Consider the following 22,468-nt stretch of genomic DNA (forward strand, 5'->3'; position numbering starts at 1 on the left):
TTTTAGTATGTCTCGAATGGCGTTGTAATTTTCAAAACAGTTGCAAGAAATCACATTGTCGTGAAAGCTAGGAAAGCAAGCTTTTCAATTTTTACGAAAGTTGCTCTTTGAAACGTGGGTTTAGCTTTCCCGCCGCCAAACCAAACAGGTCCTTTCACTGTTAGCTCTTTGAAACATGGGTTTGGCTCTTTGAAACGTGTTATTGCTGATCAATGTTTTTATGGAATGTGGAACCAATAAGCAATAACAGAAGTAAATATATGAACATTTATTTAATGCAGTATCCAACAATATAAGAAATAAGATTCATCATAATGAATCATGATTCCCTTTGGAACCACATGTATCCTAATAACTAAACGATAAATACATCATATACCAGAAACATGGAACCAACATCATTTGTAAATAGTAACCATCATCTAGGAAACATCTCTGTCACAATATCTGTACCGCTAAATTGCGTAGAGGTTTGACATCGATTTTCATATTTTTTGTGCTTGATTACTTGAGATGACGATGAAATCTCATTCAAAGAACCACTCGTCTTTGCGGAAGCATTCCATCTGTATATTCCAGGCTCAGTCAATGCCTTCTCATTAAGATGAACTTGTCTGGAAAGCATTTGTAGAACTTGTTTCATGGTTGGTCTGTGCTGAGCTCCTGATTGGGTGCAAAATAGAGCAATCACAAGGAACCGATACACCTCATTCTCATCATAGTCGGTTATTTCTGAATCAACAAGTTCCAGAAGCCGGTTTTCTTCTTTCAGCTTCCATGCCTGCATATATGAATGACATGTTAGGAGAAACTAATATATTGCAACTTCAATGATCAACAATAAAAAAAATATACAAGAAAAGCTAATAACATAGGTGTTTTCTGCTCAACTCATTGAAATTCCTCTACTGGGCGTCTTCTGAGGAAACTCCTTAGAGTGTGAAACCTTAATTTCAGTTGTGTTGTAAAGCATGATTAACCGTTTTTAACTTCCATGGTCAACATTATTCATATAAAAGGACTCAGAAACATACCCATTCGACCAGAACCAAAATATTGTCTCCAAATGCAGCTTTGCTACTACTTTTACCACTGATTATTTCAAGCATCAGGATCCCAAAACTATATACATCGGCTTTCTTTGTAAGCTGTCTTAGAAGCGCATATTCTGGCGCAAGATATCCCCTGCTCAGATAAATGTTAAACAAAGATTAAACTATCAAGCGATAACTGAAAAGCAAAATTCTGGTACCAGTCACATAATATGATATATATTAATGTAAAATTATGCATTTATACTTACATTGTTCCGGCAACTCGAGTACTAACATGTGTGACATTGTCAGGGAAAAGTTTTGCAAGACCAAAATCACCAATTTTTGGATGGAAATTCTCATCCAACAATATGTTGCTGGCTTTGATATCTCTGTGAACAATGTTTGGCTGAGCCTCTTCGTGAAGAAAGCTTAGACCCGAAGCTGTACCACGGCAAATAATAGCCCTTTTTTGCCAATCCAGAGGAACACATTTACTTTTTGAACCTGTTAAAAAAGGAAAGTTTAACTACGAAGATAATAACTGTTTTCAAAAGTGGAAAGTTTTAAATGGCCATTTAATTTAGATAATGATGATATAAAAGTACAAATCACCTAATAAAGAACTTGTGAGGCTATTATTCTCGAGAAACTCATACACCAATATTCGATGATTACCCTCGATACAGAAGCCGATTAATTTCACAAGATTTGGATGTTGTATATTAGATATCATAGCAATTTCTGTCATAAATTCGTGAGTTCCTTGTTTAGACTCTACAGAAAGAGACTTGATAGCGACTTGAGTACCATCCCTTAAAACACCCTACAAATGTTAATGACAATGACACAAATTAATTTCGGGTAGTAAGCACTAAGAAATAAGACAAAACAAAAGATGAAAAAAGCATTGGTTATGATCCTAACCTTGTAGACAACTCCATACCCTCCTCCACCAATTTTGCATGAAGGATGAAAATCTCCCGTAGCAGATCTCAATGAGTTATAGCTAAAGCTTTTAGTTTTCATCACTGTCAACCACAAACACAAAGCTTTACACACAAAAGAAAAACAATCAATACAAAATTTCTTAAAAAGGATATCTGTCCCATAAAGTTGAACTCAGGAGTACTAAAACCTTGTTTTGATAAACAACTTAATTAAGCGCTTATACGATAAACATCAATAAGACTTTATCATGTTTTAGTGCTTATGTATAAGCTATTTCTTTAACAAAAAGTAAAGTCAAATTATTTTCATATAAGCTATAAGTTGTTTTCATAAGATATTGTGGAGAGCTTGTGGAAATATGCTGAAAACCGCTCAAATTTTAGTGATTATATATAAGCTATATCTTTAAAACAAAGTCACATACTATTTTCCTACAAGTTATAAGTTATTTTAATAAGCTATTGTGATGAGCTTATGGTAATACCCTGAAAACAGCTTATGAACATGTCATTAGTTGATTTCATAAGTTCTCTCAAGTGGTCTCATAAGTGCTTATGTCAATATATAAGTTCAAATAAACTAATCTAACAAAATATAAGGTGGTTCGAGAGATACAAACTATAACTCTGCAGATTGACTTAAAGTTTGACCTGCATTTAATTATGCTCAGCAACATATAAATCCTGGCGTTGTAAATTTGGAATTTATCTACTAATACACATGGTCATGGTTTGACTTTTGACTATATGAGGAAAGAATCAAAAAGAGAACAACTATACCTATAATTGTACTACTAAATGAAGCCATAACATCTTCCTAAAGCTTAGTTTCTTTCAACTTAACACTACCTGCAACATAGTACTACATTAAATTTCCTAAGCTCCAAAACCAAGATTAAGTTGCAACCCTTACCCCGTCCCAATTCCCCAAATAAAACATGCAACCTATGAAGCGCTGATACTTGAAAAACAGAAAAGCATCATTGTGTAACATGTATCTGATATCGATACACATCTGATACGTCCCTATGCATACCCATGAAATATAAAATTTAGAAATATTTTCACCAATACATCTTTGAAATTTTTTACCGGCTTCTTACCTACTAAGGACATAGCTGTCTTCCAAATATGTTACATCTTGGATATGTCTTACTATCTAAAGACACAAAAGAAAGAGAACACACAAAATTTCTAGAAAATGAAATCTCTGCATGAATTAACCAACCCTCTATTGCTACAAATAAATAGGCAATTCAACCTTTGTAAAAACATTTATCTAAAATTTGAACAGGAAAGATGAAAGGGCACAAACAAGACAATAAATAATGACAATTATATTTTTATGTAAATAATTGCTCCAAAATGAAAAATTTTAAGCTTTATTATTTTCTGTACCTTGTTCATGTAGCTGCTCAGCAGGTTCACCTTTCCCTTTAGACCAATTCAAGGCACCAAAACAATTGCAAATCATGACTATGCTACCATCAAATCTTCCAACCACATTTGCTTCACAAATACATCACTCATCACACATATCAACAAAACCAATAACCAACCTAGTTGAAAACTATGAAAACACTAAATTCACAATAAATGGTAAATAGAACATTTTTTTTTTTCAAACTTATGGGGGTGTAAAAAAATGAAAAGCTAAGGTCTTTACTATGAGAAAAAGAAAGGCAACCAACTACTTTATAATATATGAATGATGGTAGCAAATATTGTGAGGTTGGAAAGAACGTGTGAATTCATAAATGAATTGTTAAAAAGGGAAATGAAATGAAAGGGTCAAGAAAGCTATCATAGGAAAGGAGGGACAAAGTTCTAAGAGTAGTGTGTATGTGGGTAATAAATTTTGAAAGTGACATGTTTTTTCTTTGTCCGTGTTTTTTTCTTCTACTTTCCTTTGTTTCATGAAATGAACAAATGACTGCGTCATACAGTCATGGAATCAGTCGTCATCTAGTCTAGACAAGAAAGAGTCAAAATTCAGGGGACCAAACATAGGATAGGAGAATTAAGGAAAATATTTCTTTTTTTTTTTTGTCTATATGAGAAAAGATATTGACTTTGTCCCCTCAAAAAAAAAATAATGACTTTGTTGAATTGGTTGTCACGTGTCGTTACTAAGATTACATATACAATTGAAGAATTTACGAGATAAATCAATAGCACCTATAAGAAATGTAACTTTTTTCAATAAAGAAAAATTTACATTTAAGGTTATTTAATAAATAATGTATATGATCTACATTATAAATCTGTTTATTGAATTAATCTAAAATGTAAATTTTTATTTATAATAATGATCGAATGATGTATAGTATAGATACTTCACAAATACGTACACATGAAATATTAGATTTCATTTTATTATTTTTTTAAAAAATATTTTACCAAATACTTATAAGATAATTCAGTTATATGTATTCTAGAAAATATGAAGGGAAAAACAAATGTGAGGCAATATTGTGAGAATTCAGTGGTAATGCATAAAACTTAATTTAAGATGTGGATAAGTAAAATTAATATATATATATATATATATATATATATATATATATATATATATTTTTTTTTTTTTTTTTTTTTTTTTTTTGGGATGAATATAACAAGAGGGAGGAACAGAGGCCAGCCTTGGCTGACGGCCTAGGGCCAGGTTTGTAGGAAGCGGAAATTTTTTTATAGGAGGATTCAGGGGCGGATCCAGAATTAATAATGTCAAAAATTAATTTGCTCAATGAAATTAAAAACTATACTATTTCAATCAAAATAACATTTTTAGTAATTTTATTTGGGCAAAAATTATTAGTGTATGTCTATTATAACCCTAACAATTGTTAATTGTGACAAAACAAGACGTCAAGTTTCTCTAACACTTTATTTTTATAGACATCCTTCATATGTAAAAAAAAAAAAAAAAAAAAAATTGAGAGAATTAGCCACACCTAGCCATGAATTGGATCTGTCCCTAGGAGGGTTTATACAGCAAATCATACCATGGAGCCAAACATGAACATAGTTTTTAGGCCTAATGATATTTTTGATATATACCACCCCACCATCAAGTGTTTTCAGCCCTAAATTTCACTATCAAGTGAGCCATACAAAAACTTGGAACAATTGGATCATGAAAACGAAAATAAGAAAATTGATGATAATTCAAGTATTCCTAATGATGTGTCCAATTTCATCTATTATTAAAAATCATGGTGAAGTTTATAAATATATATATATATATATATATATATATATATATATATATATATATATATATATATATATATATATATATATATTTCTCATTTTGATATTTATTACCAAGACATTGGGAGAATCTTGATAACAAATCAAATGATATTCTAGTTGAAAATAGTTCTACACTAGATAAATGAATCTTAATTTTTCCAATGATAGGGGTTTGAAAAAAATATATAAGTAATTGAATGTATAATTATATGTCATGACATATACATATGGACATCAAATACCTGACAACAACACTGATAATAATTTTTAAAAAAAAATAGAAGTAATTTAAAATGTAATTACTCGACACTAGACATATCTTCAATTTGAAGTGCCGAAGCAACATAGATGTTTGTCTCTTTCCATTTGACGAACATATCTATAGTTTGTGAGACGTATCCAAAAAAGTATTGAAGAAAATACTTTAAAATGATAAAAAATGATTGGGTACTTTCTAAGATGACCAATAATTCTTTTATGACGTATACGACGAGTATCGGTATAAGGTATCTATCAAACACGACACCAATAATTTTCCACTTTTGAAATATTTGGACTTGATAGTTAAAAACTGAAACAATTTTGACAAAAGGAAAGCAAACAATCTCATAGACTAAAACTCAATATAGGTGTGAATGAGTGAAAACAAATTGAAGTTACACTTGTGTTGAACCAGTATACTAATTATTTTCAACTTAAAATGTAAACTACATATCTGATATACATTCATGCACAAGTTATATATGCATATCACTATGATCAAACTGAATGCAGCAACAACAATGTGTACAAGACTTTACAAGGATATATCAACTTATATACTTTCTTTTTTGTACAGTGATAAATGCTTGGTCATCTTCAGTTCAGATACGAAGTTGTGAACATAATCCGTTATTTATCCATCGAAGGAAGGAACTCTTCTCCATTTCATTCAGACGATCAGAAAGAGGTGGCATTTGCTTGCTATTCGTACTGCAGAAAAAATGGAGAGAAAAAAGAAAAGATTACTTAGAGTCATATTGAAATAAATTTACATTTATAATCATTTGAACACTTAAAATGTGAAAAGAGAAACATATCACTTGTAATACTATGCTTTATTATAGATAGACTAATATTTATAAACAACTAAAAACTGTTTACAACTTACGCGTTCAAAACTCTATTGATGTTATATCTGATTTCTTCGAAAAGAACCATGTTATCCTCCTTGAGTTTACTTCGAAAGGCTTCCTGCCGTCTGCAACAATTACCAGCCAAAATGTAAGAAGACAAACATAGGACTTGAACTGCTATGCTTTATTATAAATAGACTAATAATAATAATAAACAACTAAAAACTGTTGACAACTTACTCATGCAAAAATTGGCCGAAAAATTTGATCTCATGCTCCGTGAACTAGCAAAGAAACGAAAAAAATGATCGGTAAGTATTACAGCCATGGGTTAAGAATGCAAACAATATAGATATAAGATTGAAAACCAGTAATAGAACATTGATTATGACATAACAAAGGAGATTATTTTCATGTACAATAGGTTTAACTAAATCAGTTCAGATCAAAACAGCAAGATTTACCTTCGTTGAATTAAAAGTCTCAATAGAAGCAAGATTTCCATCGATTAAACTTAAGAGCTGTTTGTTGTGCTCCAATAGTGCCTTTGCGGCCTCTAAAATTGCTGCCAAAAGCAAAATGCAAAGTTCAAAGGAGATGCTTTAAAAATTAAACTGGACATGCAAATAGATAAGATGCCAAGCTTAACATTCCAAAAGATAAATTATGTATTCAAATATCAAATGATTTTAAAGCTACTAAGGAACCAACCTTCCAAAGAGATGCCACCATCATTGTCCATCCTTAACTCTTCTTGCGCAGCAGAATCTGATGACTTGTTTGCATGATAAACAACTCTTTCTGGGAGAATGTTGAGAATTGCTTGCGCAGAAGTGTCTGACGACTGGTTTGTATGATCAACAACTCTTTCTGGGAGAATGTTTACTTGCGCAGCAGAGTTAGACGACTTGATTGCAAGATCAACAATTTTTTCCTGAAAAAAAATCCAAAACATCTAAGCCCACTACTGAACAAGTATATAAATATAAACAAAAAACATTCGATAAATACACTATGTGATATAATATTTGCATATTCAAGCATAAGTCACAATTTTGTTTCAGACTTATTATCAGTATATAGAGTAAGTAATATCATTCTGAAGAGTTGTATGGTAATATGAATATCAAAAGAACAAAAGTAGTACCTTTTGGCTTTTACTTTTATTTGTCAAATTGTGATCATCCTTCTTCCTCGTGCCATCTTGTTTACTCTATACAAAAAATGCAAACCAATTCTGTTAATAATCTGAAAATAATTACTTCCTTAAACACGAGGCATCTTATAATTCTTTAAAAAATATATAATTAATATTCGTAATTTATTATCATTTCCCAATCTTCATAGCTAAGAACAACTCAATACTTTTAGAATGACATAAATGTTTAAGAGAGAAAAAAGAAAAAAAGGGGATACATATGTTTTTTGTCCTTATAAATATGTCAACTTTTTATTTTTGTCCTTCTAAAAAATGTCTTCAACTTTTAGTCCCCACAAGTTTTCCATCTTTACTTTTGGTCTCTCCTTCCTTTAAAGTAAATCATATGTAGAACTTATATTTTTGAATAAAAATTTAAAATATTATAAGAACCTTTTCCAAAAAAATTATAACTTTTTAACAAAACATAAATTAAATATGAATTTTTATATTTTTGACGGTTAAAAATTAATATTTAATTTATGTTTTGTTAAAAAAAAATATAATCTTTTACTTGGAGAGATTTTTACAATATTCTACACAATTCCATTAAAAAATACAAAAATTAACTTCAAAAATAAGGATTAAAAATTTTACATAAATTAAAAGTTGGAAGGAAAATTTTAGAGGAAATAAAACAAAAAAATTGATATATTTATAAAATACCAAAAATATATTTAACCCAAAAAATTATAGCTTACTTTCATCCATTTGACTCGGAGTGCTATGTCGCGTATTGTCTTAGTCGGTATCTTTGTTGCTATCTTTGCATAGAGTTTTATGTTGGAATATGAGGCAAACCTATAAGCAAAAATTGAAGAAAAAAATTGTCAAAAAAAAACAAAAAAGGAAACAATTAATGTATATCTGAAATTTAGTTTAAAGTCCACAAAATACTTATACGTAAATGATTAAAAAAATGGACAAAATTCTTCGAAACTCTTTAAAACTCTGCGTTTTTGTTTGGATTTTACGATTTTGTACGATCTTGATGTGATTATACTGCCTTTCTTATCTCAAGCCCTAAACTAATTCAGTGTGCTTTTCACTTTTCCAGTTCTATTTGACAATTATCTTTAAATTTATATTATGATGACTATTTATTTATAACTTAAATTATTGTTAGTTAACTAATAAAGAACAGGTAAAAGAGAAGAGTAACTTACGTAGCAAGTACTTCTTGAAGAGCAAGTTGTTCTTCCACGGACCAATGAAAGGAGATTCCAGAGTGGTATTTGAATGTACGTGCGTTGGTGTGCGACGGTGGGTTATGCCTCGGTTCCAAATCGCTTTGAGAAAGGTCAACCATTATTCGCTTAACTTGTTGCAGCAAAAGTCAGCACGCAAAAACAAATGACATATAGTTTAACTTTGGCTTTTATAGAAAGTTTGGGTGGTGAAATAGAAGTCAGAAAGATAGTCCAATTTAACCTTTTAAACTAGGTATTTTAGGGCCGGCCCAACATTTGATGAGGCCTAAAGTGAACTCTAAAGTAAAGTTTTTTTAGTTAAAAACAATATTAATATTTTATTTTTATTTAAAATTTATTTTACAAAAATATTTAAATGTAAAATCATTTATTAAATTATCATAGTCAATTTTATTTAACATTTATTTTTCAATCAATAATCAAAAACAATTTATTTAATCTTTGTTAAGACATTGTAAATGTGAAATTGGAAAAATCAAAAGTCTAAAGAAAAAAAATTTGAAGTAAACAAAGGGATGAATGATGAAGGAGATGTTGCTGAGTTACTCAGGTTTCAAAGAGAAAGTTAAAGTGTAAGTAAAAATAAAAATTAACTGGAGGCATTTCTTTTGACACAATGGGATGTAAGACACATTTCTTTTCTTTTCTTGGAGGCATTTGTGTCTTTCTCCCAGGCTTTTTTCAGATATCATCTCACTATGAACTATTAGATCTATCATTAACTGGAGGTCATATTCCCTTAGATAAAAAAGAACATTGTCAGCGCCTAAAACCCTTGCTTGGGGTATCTACCCCTTGGGCCGGCCCTGAGGTCTTATAACAAACTTGTGGCTTTAACAGTTGAAGCGAATATCACTCCCGTAACAATTTACAACATTTTTAAATCACCAATTTGGTCTCTTAAAATATAACAAACTTCATTTTCTTTTTCTTTTTTTTAGGGGAAACTACATTTTATATTTCTTTTGTCATGAAGAAATTGAAAAATAATGACTAATTTTACTTTTATTATTTTTGCAGGGATCAAATTGTCACAAATTTTTTTTGTGCGGACTTAGATGTCCCTTATTTCTTTTAAATAATACATGCAGTCAGTAAGACAACTGGATGTCCAATCACGAGTCAAACATAGAATGATAAAAAATAAAATAAAAAACTGGTTTGAGAAAATATTGACATAGGGGCGAAATTGTCACGGTTTAATTTTGTAAAGGACTAAACAGGGTCGTTTCATTTGTTGAGGACTGATTTTCCCCTAGATAATTTGTCAAGGATCAAAATGGGTCTAATGGCATGTTGTCATTAAGTAATTTTGTAGACTTATTTTGATGTTATATTGAGTATGTAGCAATTTAAGACAGCATGGAGGTGCAAAAAGTATAAAATATTAAGAAATTGGAATTAATTGTAACGTGTCACAATTTTAGTGTCGTTACACAAATGCCTAGATTTAAAGAAATTCTTTGTCTACAAAAACATGTCACGATGGCATAATTGTGACACGATTGTGAAGATGCATCTAGAAGGATCCTTAGGGTTTTAAGGCAAATCGTGTCATGGTTTTAGGCACCGTTTTGCATATTTAAGCTGAAATTGGTTTAAAATATAAGGGTTTTGAATTTTGGAGATTTGAAGCACGATTTTGAGAGTGGAAGACTAAAGAGGTGGTCTTCCATCCAACTTATAGTCCATCTTTGTATGTTTTAATGCTTCAGATGATTATGTTATTACTAATTTTCATTACGAGTGGCTAAATCACCATAGATTAGGTCTGGAGATGATTCGTATGTAGACTTGTTTGAAATATGTCGCTGTGAAACTCTATTGCATGTGAATATTAATTTAGTTTTATTCAATCCAATTGTTCTTAATGCTTTTTATATACTAATCATATGTAACATGAATTCGTAAGTATGAATGACTACTGACCAAAGCTTTCAACTTAGACATAATTGGATTGTTCAATTAAACAGGGCTTGTCTATGAATGGATAATCGTTTAATTGTAATATTAGGTTAACACTTTGAAAACTTTCAGGGAATATTAGACCACATAAGGAATTAGGGAGTGTAATCTGAGAAGAGAGTTCTGACTCGAGGAATTGATATGAACTACTTTTGTTAATCATCGTAAAACTAAAGGAATATTCATATAAAATAGGTGAAGTTTACCAAACAGTCGTAATTAGAGGATTTGAAAGACCTGATCCCATCTCTCTTAATATTTTCAAAACAAATTTACAACTTTTTTTAATTTTATGCAATCAAACCAACTGCCTAGGGCAACCCTCCAATTTCGTGCATCCGAGATCATAACCTTATTGCTAATTTGAATTAACAGAGTTCTCGTGGATACGAACTTTGATTTATTACTTTGATAGTTTTAGTATACTTGCTAAAAATCTATCTAATTTCATGAAAAACTTGAAAAATAATGACCAATTTTGCTTTTATTATTTTTACGGTATTAAATTGTCCCAATTTTTTTTAGTGGGGACTTAAATATCCCTTATTTTTTTTAAATTACACATGTGGCAATCAGTAAAACATTTGGATGCCCAATCATAAGTCAAAAATAGAAAGAAAAAAATAGGTTTGAGAAAAATATTGACATAGGGGCGAAATTGTCTCTGCTTAAATTTTGTAAAAGACTAAACAGGGTCGTTTCATTTGTTGAGGACTGGTTAGCCCTCTATGGAATTTGTCAAGGACCAAATGGGTCTTCACTCTAATAATAATAATTTGAAAAAGGGTTAATATTGTTTTTCACCCCTATAATATAGGTCATTTTCGGTTTTCACCCCTGTAAAATTTTCTGTTTGATTTGCATCCATGTAAAAAAAAAAAAATTCCAAAAAACACTCATCCCCCATCCAACTCAGCAAATTCGCTTACGTGGCGCTGATTTGGCATTTTTTATTATTTTTAATTGGCCACGTGTAAAAAAATATTTCCACATCAGATTTTACTTTTAAAATATTTGAAAATAAATTTTAAAAAATAAAAAAATTCATAAAAATATGCAGTTTTTTTTTCCAAAAATTTTAAAAAAAAATCGAAAAGTAATTTTTAAAAAATTCAGAAAAAATATTAAGATTTTTTCCGAAATATAAAAAAACAGAAAAATAGTCATATTTTTTTGGAAAAATCGAAAAAAAAAATTAGATTTTTTTTTCAAAAATTAGAAGAAAAAAACTATTAAGATTTTTTTCGATTAAAAAGATTTAAAAAATTTCTGGGATTTAATTTTCAAAATTGAAAAAAAGGTCAGATTTTTTAAAATTTTCGAATAAAAAATCTGAATTTTTTCTATATTTGTATACAGATTTTTTTCTTTAAAAAAAATTCAGATTCTTTTTTTTGTATTTTGAAAATTAAATCCCATAATTTTTTTAAATCTTTTTAATCGAAAAAAATTTTAATAGATTTTTTTCAAATTTTTGAAAAAAAAAAATCTAATCTTTTTTTTTATTTTTCCAAAAAAAATATGACTATTTTTCTGAATTTTTTAAAAATTATTTTTCGATTTTTTGGAAAAAAAACTGAATATCTTTTTGAATTTTTTATTTTTTAAAATTTATTTTCAAATATTTTAAAAGTAAAATTTGATGTGGAAATGTTTTTTTACACGTGGTCAATTAAAAATAATAAAAAATGAAAAAAAATGCCAAATCAGCGCCATGTAAGCAAATTTGCTGAGTTGGATGGGGGAGATGTGTTTTTTGGAAGAAAAAAAAAAGTTTTACAATGATGCAAATCAAACCGAAAATTTTACAGGGACGAAAACCGAAAATGACATATATTACAGGGGTGAAAAACACTATTAACCCTTTTTTTATTCTCATAAATTAAACCTCTTTGAGTCATGAATTTCAATCACACAGAACACTACAAACTGCATGCACAAATCATCAATATACCTTGTAAATAATACATATCTCATTCATTATTCATGTATTAAATATGAATATTGGATTCATCATGTATTTAAATCAACACCAACAAACAAACAACCAATACATCTTGCAAAGAATGTGTATCTCACTTGTTGTTCATTTGTTATACATATCATACGAGAATAAATATTATATATGTCAAATATACAAAGTGATGTAAATTATAATCATTGTTATATTTATGTATTATGTATTTATTATCTATGAAATAACTACTTTTTTTTATAGAAGTTGCATAAAATTTTGTAATATTTTATTATTTTATGGACAAATTATGAATTATTATCATTTAACACTATATAATTGTACGAGAAATATCAGCAGCATTAATTTTTCATTTGGTATCTCATTTGTTTCCATTTACGCTTTTGTAACTTTTTTCTTTTCTTTTTGCACAAATGATTATGATAAAATACACTTTTGCGAACACAAAGTACCATAAAATTTACAAGCAAAAGTTGAAGAAAAAAAAAAATCACATTACATTTGTGCCATCTTATGATTCTTATCTTAAGCCCTAAACTAATTCAAAAAAAAAAAAAAAAATCTCCTCTTCAATTTCTCAAAATATCTTAAATGATTTTCCTTTCCCAGCTCAATTTAGTGTGCTTCTCACTTTTCAGTTATATTTGACTATTATCTTTCGAGGTATATTATGAAGATTATCGTCTATATAATTTATTTCATGATAATAACTCAAACTATAATCCCTTCAACATTAAACGAATGAAGATTAGGTAAGAGAGAAGATTAATTTACGTAATGAGTCCTTCTTGAATAGCAAAGTTGTTTTCAATTTTCCAATTTAAAGAAATACCGAGGTTAAGTTTCAATTCAAGTGTGTTGTTAAAATTGTTAAACTTAATGTTTCATTGACAAACTCTCAACAGATGGATCAAAATTAGGTGATTTTATAATGAAATGAACGATTTCGTAAATGAGTAAAAATAATTGTTAAACTTTTTTTTTTTTTTTGGCACAAATAATTGTTAAACTTTAATGTTTCATAGACACTAACTCTCAACAGACGGATCAAAATTAGATGATATTTAAGTATATTTCTTATATATCTTATATCACCAACAAATAAAAAAAACTTTATTATTTCTTTTTGTATTAAACTAAAGTATTTATTTTAAAATGTACTTTAGAGTTTTTAATTATAAAATATTAATCAATATATTAGTATTATTATATATAGTTGGATAGGGTTTCGTAAATGTTTCTAGTGGTATACGATAATGTTTAAAAGTTGTTCAAATTTTGACGACAGTCAACGATTTCTTACTTTAGTAGAAGTTCACGGTTGTCATTATCTTTAAGGTTGGGAAAATAATTTGATTAATCAAATTTTTAATTAAAAATATACTATTTGGGTTTTTAATTGAAAACTATCGATCAATAAGTTACCTAAAAATTGTTTAAAAAATTTAACGACAATCGAGGTTCCCATATTTGAAGAGAAGTTCAGAATCCCAAATTAATTGTTAATATTTCCTTAATTTTCTTTTGTCTCTGTAAATCATTGTACAAGATCTTTGCTAATATATGACTAAAAAATGCATCGAGAAAGAAAATCAATCAAAAATGATATTTTTAATTGATTGGTTGAAATCCCCTCAAGGTAGTCAACAATTTTTAAAAGTGAAATTAAAAAAAAAAATATTATATCAAGAATATTTCAACTACATGTGTTAGCTATATATCAAATAAATTTATGGTTTATTCAAAAAGTTTTTTTTTACAAAAATTAAAAACCTCTATGATACAACAAACTAACGTAATTAAGTAAATGTAAATAAATAATATTCCTTCAAAAAAAAAAAAGTAAATGTAAATAATATAAAAAGAGTGTTTTTATTCATAATATGTATTACCTTGTTGTGTCTGTGTGTGAGTTGTTAAATAATAGTCTAACTACTTAATTAATGTTTCAAAAAAAACTTAATTGAATATTTCATTGTATAATATTTTTTAAGTCAACCAAACTTTTTAACAATATGAATTAGTCTTTTATAAAAATTATTTAACAAGTTAGAAAAATAATTTATCAAGTAGATATGCTAACTCAGAGCAAATATTATTGACTGTGAGAAGAAGAATGAAAAAAGAAAGGTTCTTTAGCAAAAGACATAAAATTACAAAGCAAAGTGGTCAAACAACTAGCAAACTCAACCGAATGTTTGTGTTCCATTACTGATATATACACCTCTTCCCCTTCTTGAAATCCAACCATAAATCAATCAGATACATATACATATCCCGCATGCATACCTCATTTCTTTAAGTTTGGGCAATCGTCGACAACTTACTCCTTTTCTCTTACTCTCTTTCTTAAACTCGGTTGTACCGAAATCGATTATTTTCACGGCCGACTGATTTCATGTAAGCAGATGCAGTGGGTCATGTACCTTGAGTTTACACCATATTTTAAATATGAGAATAATTTTTATGCTTAAATTGTTTTCCTCTAAAAAATTGTTTTAAAACTTCTTTATACGAATCTAACAAATAAATCATGCCAAATAGGTATTTGTAAAGATATTTTAAAATCTAACATAAAAAAACAAAAAATGTCGTATAGTGATTTGATTGGTGCATGTGCGTATACAAATTAAATATTTAATGGAAATTTTAAAATTTACTATAGTGTAGAATTTTAGCAATATCTGTGTATATTTATAGAGATGCTATAGGAACTAACCTATGAAGATGGAACTTTGATAATGGTCATATGATTTGATTGTATCAATGTTTTAAAATTTTGACCGGAGGTCATCACCACTATAAATTTTAACATGAAAATCCATGACAAATAAATTTAAATCAGATAAAACAAAAATACAACGGAACCTAAATTAAATAAAAATCAGAACCTAAATTAATACAAAAAAAAAAACCTAATAAATGCAACAATCTGTTTTAAACTTAACTAAATTTATAAGGTGACAACTAGGCTACCCATGAAAGAAGGATGGGTAATTTACCTCAACCAATACACATTAGCCACATAAGCACATATTCATGAATTATCTTGACCCCACAAATAAATTGCTCATTTTCATTGGTTGGTGGGTAAATTACCCACCATTCTTCAAAGGTAATTTAGAAAAAACCAATTTATAATATGATTTTCTTAAGGCTTTGTTTGGGAGGTTGAAGCGGAGGGAAATAAAAGGTTTTAGAGGGTTGAAAATATAGGGAAAAATGAAAAAATATTTTTTGAAAGAGTGGTTTTTTAGAGAATGATAAATTAATGATTATGATTAATATATTTTTAATTTTAAGAATATTTCTCCCTCCGTCCCAAATTGTATGACGTTTTGGGCATTTCACACATATTAAGAAATGTAATTAATATTGTGTGGGAAAGAGATATTATGAGTTGTTTTACAAAATTGTCCTCAATAAATGATATCTTCGTATATATTAAAGTTAACTCGTAAGCTCTAATTTTAACCTAAACCCTATTGCATAATTTTACTGTTTTAACCCTAATGCTCACACCTAATCTCCTATTTTCATGAACCACCATAATGCTCACACCTAATCTCCTATTTTCATGAACAAAGCAAATCGGCATCGCTTTATTTCCCCTATTTCTTCAAAACAAATCGCCCTATTTCTTCAACAAAACAACTCGCCCTATTGGAATAAAAGGGTTTTGAAAGATTATAGTAACATTTTTTTTGTTAATATTACACTTTTCATCCAAATTAGAACTGAACTCTCTTTGTTAAATATCTACAATAAAATGCACCAGAATTTTGCAATCTATATAAACAGGTGGAACAAACATTTCAACAAACAGTTAAAGGGTATCATTTACGGTAAAGGCCAAATATTCGATAAAAGGAAAATTATTTAAATAAAACATTTTACATGTTGAGGTTAAGAATGAGCTATTTTTAGGTACATAACATAACATTAACATATAATTTTTACAAAAGAATGAAGTAACATTTTGTCAAAAAAAACAAAAAGATGAAGTAACATACCAATAATATAACATTGACATATAATTTTAACAAAAGAATGAAGTAACACACGATTGATAAAATTTAATATTTTTAAGGTGAATAAGTGTGGTGTCTGAGGTTCAAATTCCAACATCTACATATATTTGGGACCACATATTTCATTCTCTTTGATATGCATTGAGATTTGTTTTTGTCTACTACATCTACAATGTATATGACCCGTGCGGCAGCACGGAGAAAGATAAATGAAGGAATTGAAAGAAGAGAAAGTAATAAATAGTTAAGGATATAATAGAAAAAATAACATTAATTTTTCATTGGTATTGTAAAGCGACATACAAATTGAGACAAATATTTTTTCTAAAGTGACATACAATTTGGGACGGAGGGAGTATACTACTTCCGTCCCTAATTATAACCCTTTTGAGTTTTTTCTCTGTCCCTTTTTATAAGACTATTTTCAAATTTCAAAGTACATTAATTATTTCTTCACCAATATATCTCTATTTAGTAAATACATAGATTAAATTTGAAGAATTCATATAAACCATCCAAAACTTTCCTCAAATACAATTTTCAAGTTCCTCAAATGAGGAGGGTTTTGTATTATGAAGAAAAATGAACCTCAAAAGCCTTCACCTCTCAACATCTTCTATTTTTTCACCTCCCAATGTCATCTATTTCTTCCACTTGCTCATTTCTTTTTTTCTCCAAACCCCTCCCCTCTCTTCAAACATTCAAAACTCGCAAACAAACTTAAGTAAATAACTTTGGTTCGAATGAAAGAAGTTATTCAAAAGGGGTCAGATCATGTTAATATAAAAAATCTAACACAGTCAAAACAGAAGCCCAAAATCAACATTCAAAAAGTTGTTAGAAGGAAAGGAGAAGAAAACCTTGTCTTGTGTTTCTGGTCTTGATGCGGAATAGCAGCACATCAACGGCATAACAGCGGCGAAGTGCGAGAGAGGGAGGCGTTATTGGCATTGTTCGAAGAAAAAAATGAAAGGAAACAGAGGTGCTATGGGTTTACTTGAATGTCGATGCAAGTTTTTTTTAATCTTTCTTTCGTTTTTTATTTTACTTTTTCAACACAATCAGAACCAAGATTATTGAACTTAAAGCAAATTTAGTAAGTAAGAATTGAACAAGCTCATCAATTGATAGTTCAAAATGTTCAGCACAATGATTGATGTACCACAAACAAAGTTCATAAAATGTCTCAAGGTAACTGCTATGCTACAAACTTTCTGCCATTACCACATTTACATGGTATCACACCAATATCTGTGCTATTTGTTCCACCACATACAAATAAAATCACAAAAGCAGTAATAATCATGCCTTGGCCATCATATAGTGGTGATGATTGAATAAACCGTCTTCTAAAAATCTTTTTCATTCTCACTTCCATAAGATATGGAGTTATTATTTACACTTAGTTCAGAGCTAGCAGTGCTGCTTGTGGCATGTGGCGAATCAGAAACACTCATTGTTCTGCTCTTTGATGAACTACCTGATCTCACACTGTACATAGACGAAGCTGGAATGCTTGTCACATGTGGCCGCATATTACCCTGAACGCTTCGCCTTATGTCCTGTATAAGAGAAATCATCAACAAATTGTAACTTGTTTACTATGAAAAGGTAATAAATTAATTTCAAAGTTTAGACATCATTTTATATAGCATAGTGTATATTACATTTTAATTCAAATACAATTTTCATTTTAGTATAATACCGCTTGCTTATTCAGATACATCACAAATGTACTGCATATTTATATTTACATTTGTATACCTTTCTATTCTATCTTTTACTCATTACAGTTCATGACTAAATGAATATTCTCCATAGAAATAACTCATGAAGTTATTAGCCTTTAATTTCAAGTATACCAAGTTTAAGCATATAAAAAAATAATATTTGTCTCCCTAGATAGATTATACTCATTAATGAAAACTACAAAATCAGTAGCAGAACATATAAGCAATGGAGTTATGAACATACCATATGCCTCATTGCCATATCTAAAGACTTCTTTGAAAGCGTACTTCCGAATCCAGAGCTGCCAGATGAAGATTTGCCATATGAATTGTTGTTGGCGCAAGGGTCGTCATGCTTTGGTGGTGCAAGTTTTCTCATGTTTACTACTCTTTCGACCATCTTTGTACCAATTACAACAGGGCTATCTTCGTCACCATCGGTGAAACGAGCTCTACTCAAAGCATGCAATGAGCTATGATTATTGTGAGTGAACCCGGTTGAAGCACGTCCTTTCGAAGGTGTATTAGACTGCCTTCTAGATTTAGTATTGCTAGTCGCCTCAACAGAAGCTGATCTCGAACTCGGAACTCCAGGCCTATTTCTAGTGACTGAAGCCGGTCTTTCTGGCAATGATTTCTTCAAATTTGGAGGAGCGTCATGAGTAAATCCAGGCATTTGTGAGGGTTCCCAAGGTCTAGATTTTACTGATGGAGAGATGCCACGTGACTGCACCGGATTCTTAGCAACAACAGGGCGTGCTTTTGATGTTGATGAAGGTCGAGTAGGAGGAGCAGATACTCCAAATGTCCTCGAAGGTGTTGATGATCGAATATTAGGAGTTGCTGATCTTTGAGATGTCTTAGGAGCTGTCAAGGAAGGCCTTGAAGTAGGTGTTGAGGCCCTCGAAGTGGGTCTAGTGGGAGTTGATGATCTCACTGGTGGAGCTGTAGACTTCGTAGAAGTTAATGTGGCCCGCGAGGTAGGCGTAGAGGGCCTCGAGGATTTCGTTGTTGAAGGTAATGTTGGCCTTCCAGATGGAGTTGAAGATCTTGAAGTAGCTGGAGATGGACCCCTTGACGAAGAAATCCTCTTACTGCCATTAGTGGAAGAACCAAAACTTGACATTGATGCATGATGCTTAGAAACTACATTGCTTCTTGAACTAGGTTCTATTTGGATATTATCTACCTGCAACACAAGAAGGTGTATGTGTCGAATGAATTAAATCAACTAAAAAACACATAATGCATTACTACTAGTTGGAATATAAAAGAAATGAAAGTACAAGGTTTTGAGTAAGGTAGAAGATCTTAATTCAAAGAGGAAAATTGCTATGCTGCATATACACTCATTAACAGAATCTTAATTCACCTAACTGCTATTGATAGGGTACTTTAGTAAATGAAACAAACACATTTTAGCATAGAAATTAGTAAACTCGATAATTTTCCTATGCGTGTGTAACCTTAAAAGACATGTAATATGAGACAGAGGAAGTATTAAATAGTTCTTACCCTTAGCTTTAAAGCAGTTGGACGAGAACTGTGAGTCTCCGTTTCACTCTTCAATGGCATTTGTGACTCCTTGTCTAAAGTAGGAAAAAGTGGTGTATCAGGTGGTGTAAGAAGCCTGATAACGAAAAACTCTTGTCAGTGTGAAGGAAAAAGTTTTGATAGACAAAAATTGTATTACAATATAGAAGCAGAAAATGAGATTGAGCTAAAAATTAATATACATGCTATATGACTCTATTCCTCAGTTATGTATTATGCAATTTGGTTATTTTTAGCATGAAAGGTTTCTAACTGCCGAAGAATATCATATTAGACAAGTCTATATATGATTCCATAAAAATTGAACTTGTTTCTGATTCCTCCGTGGAAAGTTTGCACTTAATCAAACCAGATCAATATATATATTAATATTAAGGTGTTCAATGATTCTCATTTTCAAGTATTATATCAGTCTCAGAAGAGAATACATAAAAAGTAAAAAGCTAGATGTTAACATATTTCCTTTGACAAAGCACTCAGCACCATAAATTCATAATCAACTTTGACATTAAAAAGAGAAATCACCAAGTTCCATTGATATGAAGGAGACTATGATTAAGATATAAACATTTGAGAAGCCGTTTAATATCAGTTATTTATCACAAATAATGAATGGAGACAAGAACAGGAACAAAATTGCTGAATACAGCCTCAAATTGTCATTATCAAAACTGCAAAATACTTTTCAGCTATTTCAAATTTGGGACCGCACAAATACAACAATCATACACTTCAATCATTCTAAAAGTTCATCAATCCTTTTGCAATTTGAATGACGCTTAACTGTACTATTGTGACTGCTATCCAACTAGACAATAAGAATTTCTACCACGCCAAATTATACATAGAAACAATTACATTCCAAAGCTTAAGAGCATGTTTGGTATCAGAAAAAAAAAAATCCCTTTTTACTTTTGTTTTCACTTTTATTTGTAAAACTGTCACATTTTGTTTTCACAAACTACGCTAGCAACACACTCTCTAATCCATTTAGGTCCCATAAATTTCATGTGGGGCATACATGATGGAAATTTTCAATTAATTTCAATCAATAGAAGAATGTGTTAGAAAGTTTAATCTTTTCATGTACAAATAGTTGAAAACAGAAAATCAAAATAGGAATTCTTTTCTGAAATCAAATAGACTGATTAATTAGAATAATCTTTTGCATCCAATTGATTTACAAGATCTTATATTCTTTTCAGCAATTAAAAGTTGCAATTAATCCAAAATTACCATTCATAATCAGACTTATCATTCTCTGAATTCAAGAACTCTTCAACCACAGTCTTCTTTGGTGGAACTGAAGATACCATCTTGGAAATCATAGAGTTTTCATGATTAGATTCTGCAGTGAAGAACACAATTAGAACATAATCACAACAAAAACAAGAAGAAGAAAAAAACAAGAAAAAAAACATACCCAAGTTGGACAAATCAAGTTCCTCAGAGTTTTGAAGAAGTAGAAGGTCATTCTTTTCATTCTCTTTCTCTCTCCTCCTCATCTCAAGGAACAAAGCAAGCTCTTCATCTCTTTCCTTCATCACCATCACCTTCTCTCTCTCTCTCTCTAGCAGCTTCTACGATCAACAAAAAAAATAAAAATCAACACTTTGAACAACCTTTAAGCAAAAACAAACAACCAATTACTAAAGTTACAATTTTTCAATCAAAAAATTAATTTTTGAATCATGAACAGTAACATGAAGCAAGATTGTTCAAAAGGGTATGTAGAAAAACACTAAAAAATTATCTAATTACCTTCAAAGAGTTGAAATGTGATGAAATAAATAATGTGCTCAATGAAAAATTGTCTCTAATGAATGAAGAACTATGCTAGTGTTGGAAAGAGAGGTGAATAACAAGGTAGCTGAGTGGTGTTTTTGTTCGATAATTTTGAGGAAATGATGATTGATGAATATTGGTTTGACAAGGTAGAAGCTGCAGTTTCATTTGATATGTGAAACTTTGTCTTGTTGGCATTCAAATGTTTGAAACGGAAGACAAGAAACACATTAAAAAATAATAAAAGATTTATAGAGTACTAAGAAACAAGTTTTTTTTTTTTTTTTTTTTGACTAATGAAACAAGAGATTTGAATTCAATTCTTGCGGTTTATTTATTTGTTTTGCTGACACCATTTATGACTTTTTCTTAAAATAATTTATTTTACTTTAACTGCTTTTAAAATTTGTTTTTGAAGTTTGTCCATGTGTTTGAGCTTATTAACGGCTTTTGAATAAAGTAGATTTGTTGTACCCACATGATTTATTTCTTGTCTATTTCATGGTTGAGCATAGGTCGTTGGACTAAAACTGTCATTTCTGTGCGTTTTTGGAGTTGGAAATAGGGAGATAGGACTAAAACTGCAAAAAAAAATATATATAGTTTAGGGACGATTTTGTTTGATTTAAAAGAGGTAAGACCAATTTCGTGAGTTGGTCAAAATGCAA

The 22,468-nt window shown here is 29.9% G+C and overlaps 3 protein-coding genes across 6 annotated transcripts; all 3 read right to left on the reverse strand.

The window, feature by feature from the left end:
• Positions 1–241: 241 nt before the first annotated feature.
• On the reverse strand, positions 242–3,802 carry LOC11409449 (cold-responsive protein kinase 1). Of its 3 annotated transcripts, none has more exons than XM_024769660.2 (6): positions 3,383–3,802; positions 1,962–2,086; positions 1,650–1,860; positions 1,304–1,541; positions 1,035–1,185; positions 242–781 (listed from the first exon to the last, which is right to left on the reverse strand). In XM_024769660.2, exons 1-6 carry the CDS (start codon positions 3,456–3,458, stop codon positions 419–421), a joined length of 1,164 nt encoding a protein of 387 aa, XP_024625428.1. In that variant the 5' UTR covers positions 3,459–3,802; the 3' UTR covers positions 242–418. The 3 variants fall into 3 exon arrangements, with proteins under 3 accessions (XP_024625428.1, XP_003623285.1, XP_039683238.1); XM_003623237.4 differs by having other exon boundaries at positions 1,962–2,065; positions 3,383–3,797; XM_039827304.1 differs by lacking the exon at positions 3,383–3,802 and adding an exon at positions 3,088–3,331 and having other exon boundaries at positions 1,962–2,065.
• A 2,297-nt stretch (positions 3,803–6,099) lies between these two features.
• LOC120577061 (uncharacterized) lies at positions 6,100–8,858 on the reverse strand. The gene is made up of 7 exons (XM_039827968.1): positions 8,716–8,858; positions 8,251–8,350; positions 7,063–7,285; positions 6,816–6,916; positions 6,592–6,635; positions 6,387–6,476; positions 6,100–6,208 (listed from the first exon to the last, which is right to left on the reverse strand). Exons 1-7 carry the CDS (start codon positions 8,856–8,858, stop codon positions 6,100–6,102), a joined length of 810 nt encoding a protein of 269 aa, XP_039683902.1.
• Positions 8,859–17,823: 8,965 nt separating this feature from the next.
• On the reverse strand, positions 17,824–22,050 carry LOC11413620 (proteoglycan 4). 2 transcript variants are annotated; one of them, XM_024771229.2, is made up of 6 exons: positions 21,777–22,050; positions 21,439–21,592; positions 21,252–21,363; positions 19,977–20,091; positions 18,706–19,650; positions 17,824–18,293 (listed from the first exon to the last, which is right to left on the reverse strand). In XM_024771229.2, exons 2-6 carry the CDS (start codon positions 21,563–21,565, stop codon positions 18,081–18,083), a joined length of 1,512 nt encoding a protein of 503 aa, XP_024626997.1. In that variant the 5' UTR covers positions 21,566–21,592; positions 21,777–22,050; the 3' UTR covers positions 17,824–18,080. The 2 variants fall into 2 exon arrangements, with proteins under 2 accessions (XP_024626997.1, XP_003623288.1); XM_003623240.4 differs by having other exon boundaries at positions 21,439–21,595; positions 21,777–22,049.
• Positions 22,051–22,468: the final 418 nt, after the last annotated feature.

This window comes from Medicago truncatula, chromosome 7 (genome assembly GCF_003473485.1).
Source record: "Medicago truncatula cultivar Jemalong A17 chromosome 7, MtrunA17r5.0-ANR, whole genome shotgun sequence".
NCBI lineage: Eukaryota > Viridiplantae > Streptophyta > Magnoliopsida > Fabales > Fabaceae > Medicago > Medicago truncatula.

Coding starts and splice junctions, on each gene's coding strand:
- LOC120577061 (XM_039827968.1), bottom strand. CDS start 8,858: ATGGTTGACCTTTCTCAAAGCGATTTGGAACCGAGGCATAACCCACCG. Junction 7,286..8,250: donor TCCGAGTCAAATGGATGAAA/GTAAGCTATAAT, acceptor ATTTTTTTTCAG/GAAAAAATTGTTGATCTTGC. Junction 6,209..6,386: donor ATCAATAGAGTTTTGAACGC/GTAAGTTGTAAA, acceptor TTTTTTCTGCAG/TACGAATAGCAAGCAAATGC.
- LOC11409449 (XM_024769660.2), bottom strand. CDS start 3,458: ATGATTTGCAATTGTTTTGGTGCCTTGAATTGGTCTAAAGGGAAAGGT. Junction 1,861..1,961: donor GGTATGGAGTTGTCTACAAG/GTTAGGATCATA, acceptor TAACATTTGTAG/GGTGTTTTAAGGGATGGTAC. Junction 1,186..1,303: donor ACTCGAGTTGCCGGAACAAT/GTAAGTATAAAT, acceptor TTATCTGAGCAG/GGGATATCTTGCGCCAGAAT.
- LOC11413620 (XM_024771229.2), bottom strand. CDS start 21,565: ATGGTGATGAAGGAAAGAGATGAAGAGCTTGCTTTGTTCCTTGAGATG. Junction 20,092..21,251: donor GATAAGTCTGATTATGAATG/GTAATTTTGGAT, acceptor TTTCGTTATCAG/GCTTCTTACACCACCTGATA. Junction 19,651..19,976: donor CAACTGCTTTAAAGCTAAGG/GTAAGAACTATT, acceptor CTTGTGTTGCAG/GTAGATAATATCCAAATAGA.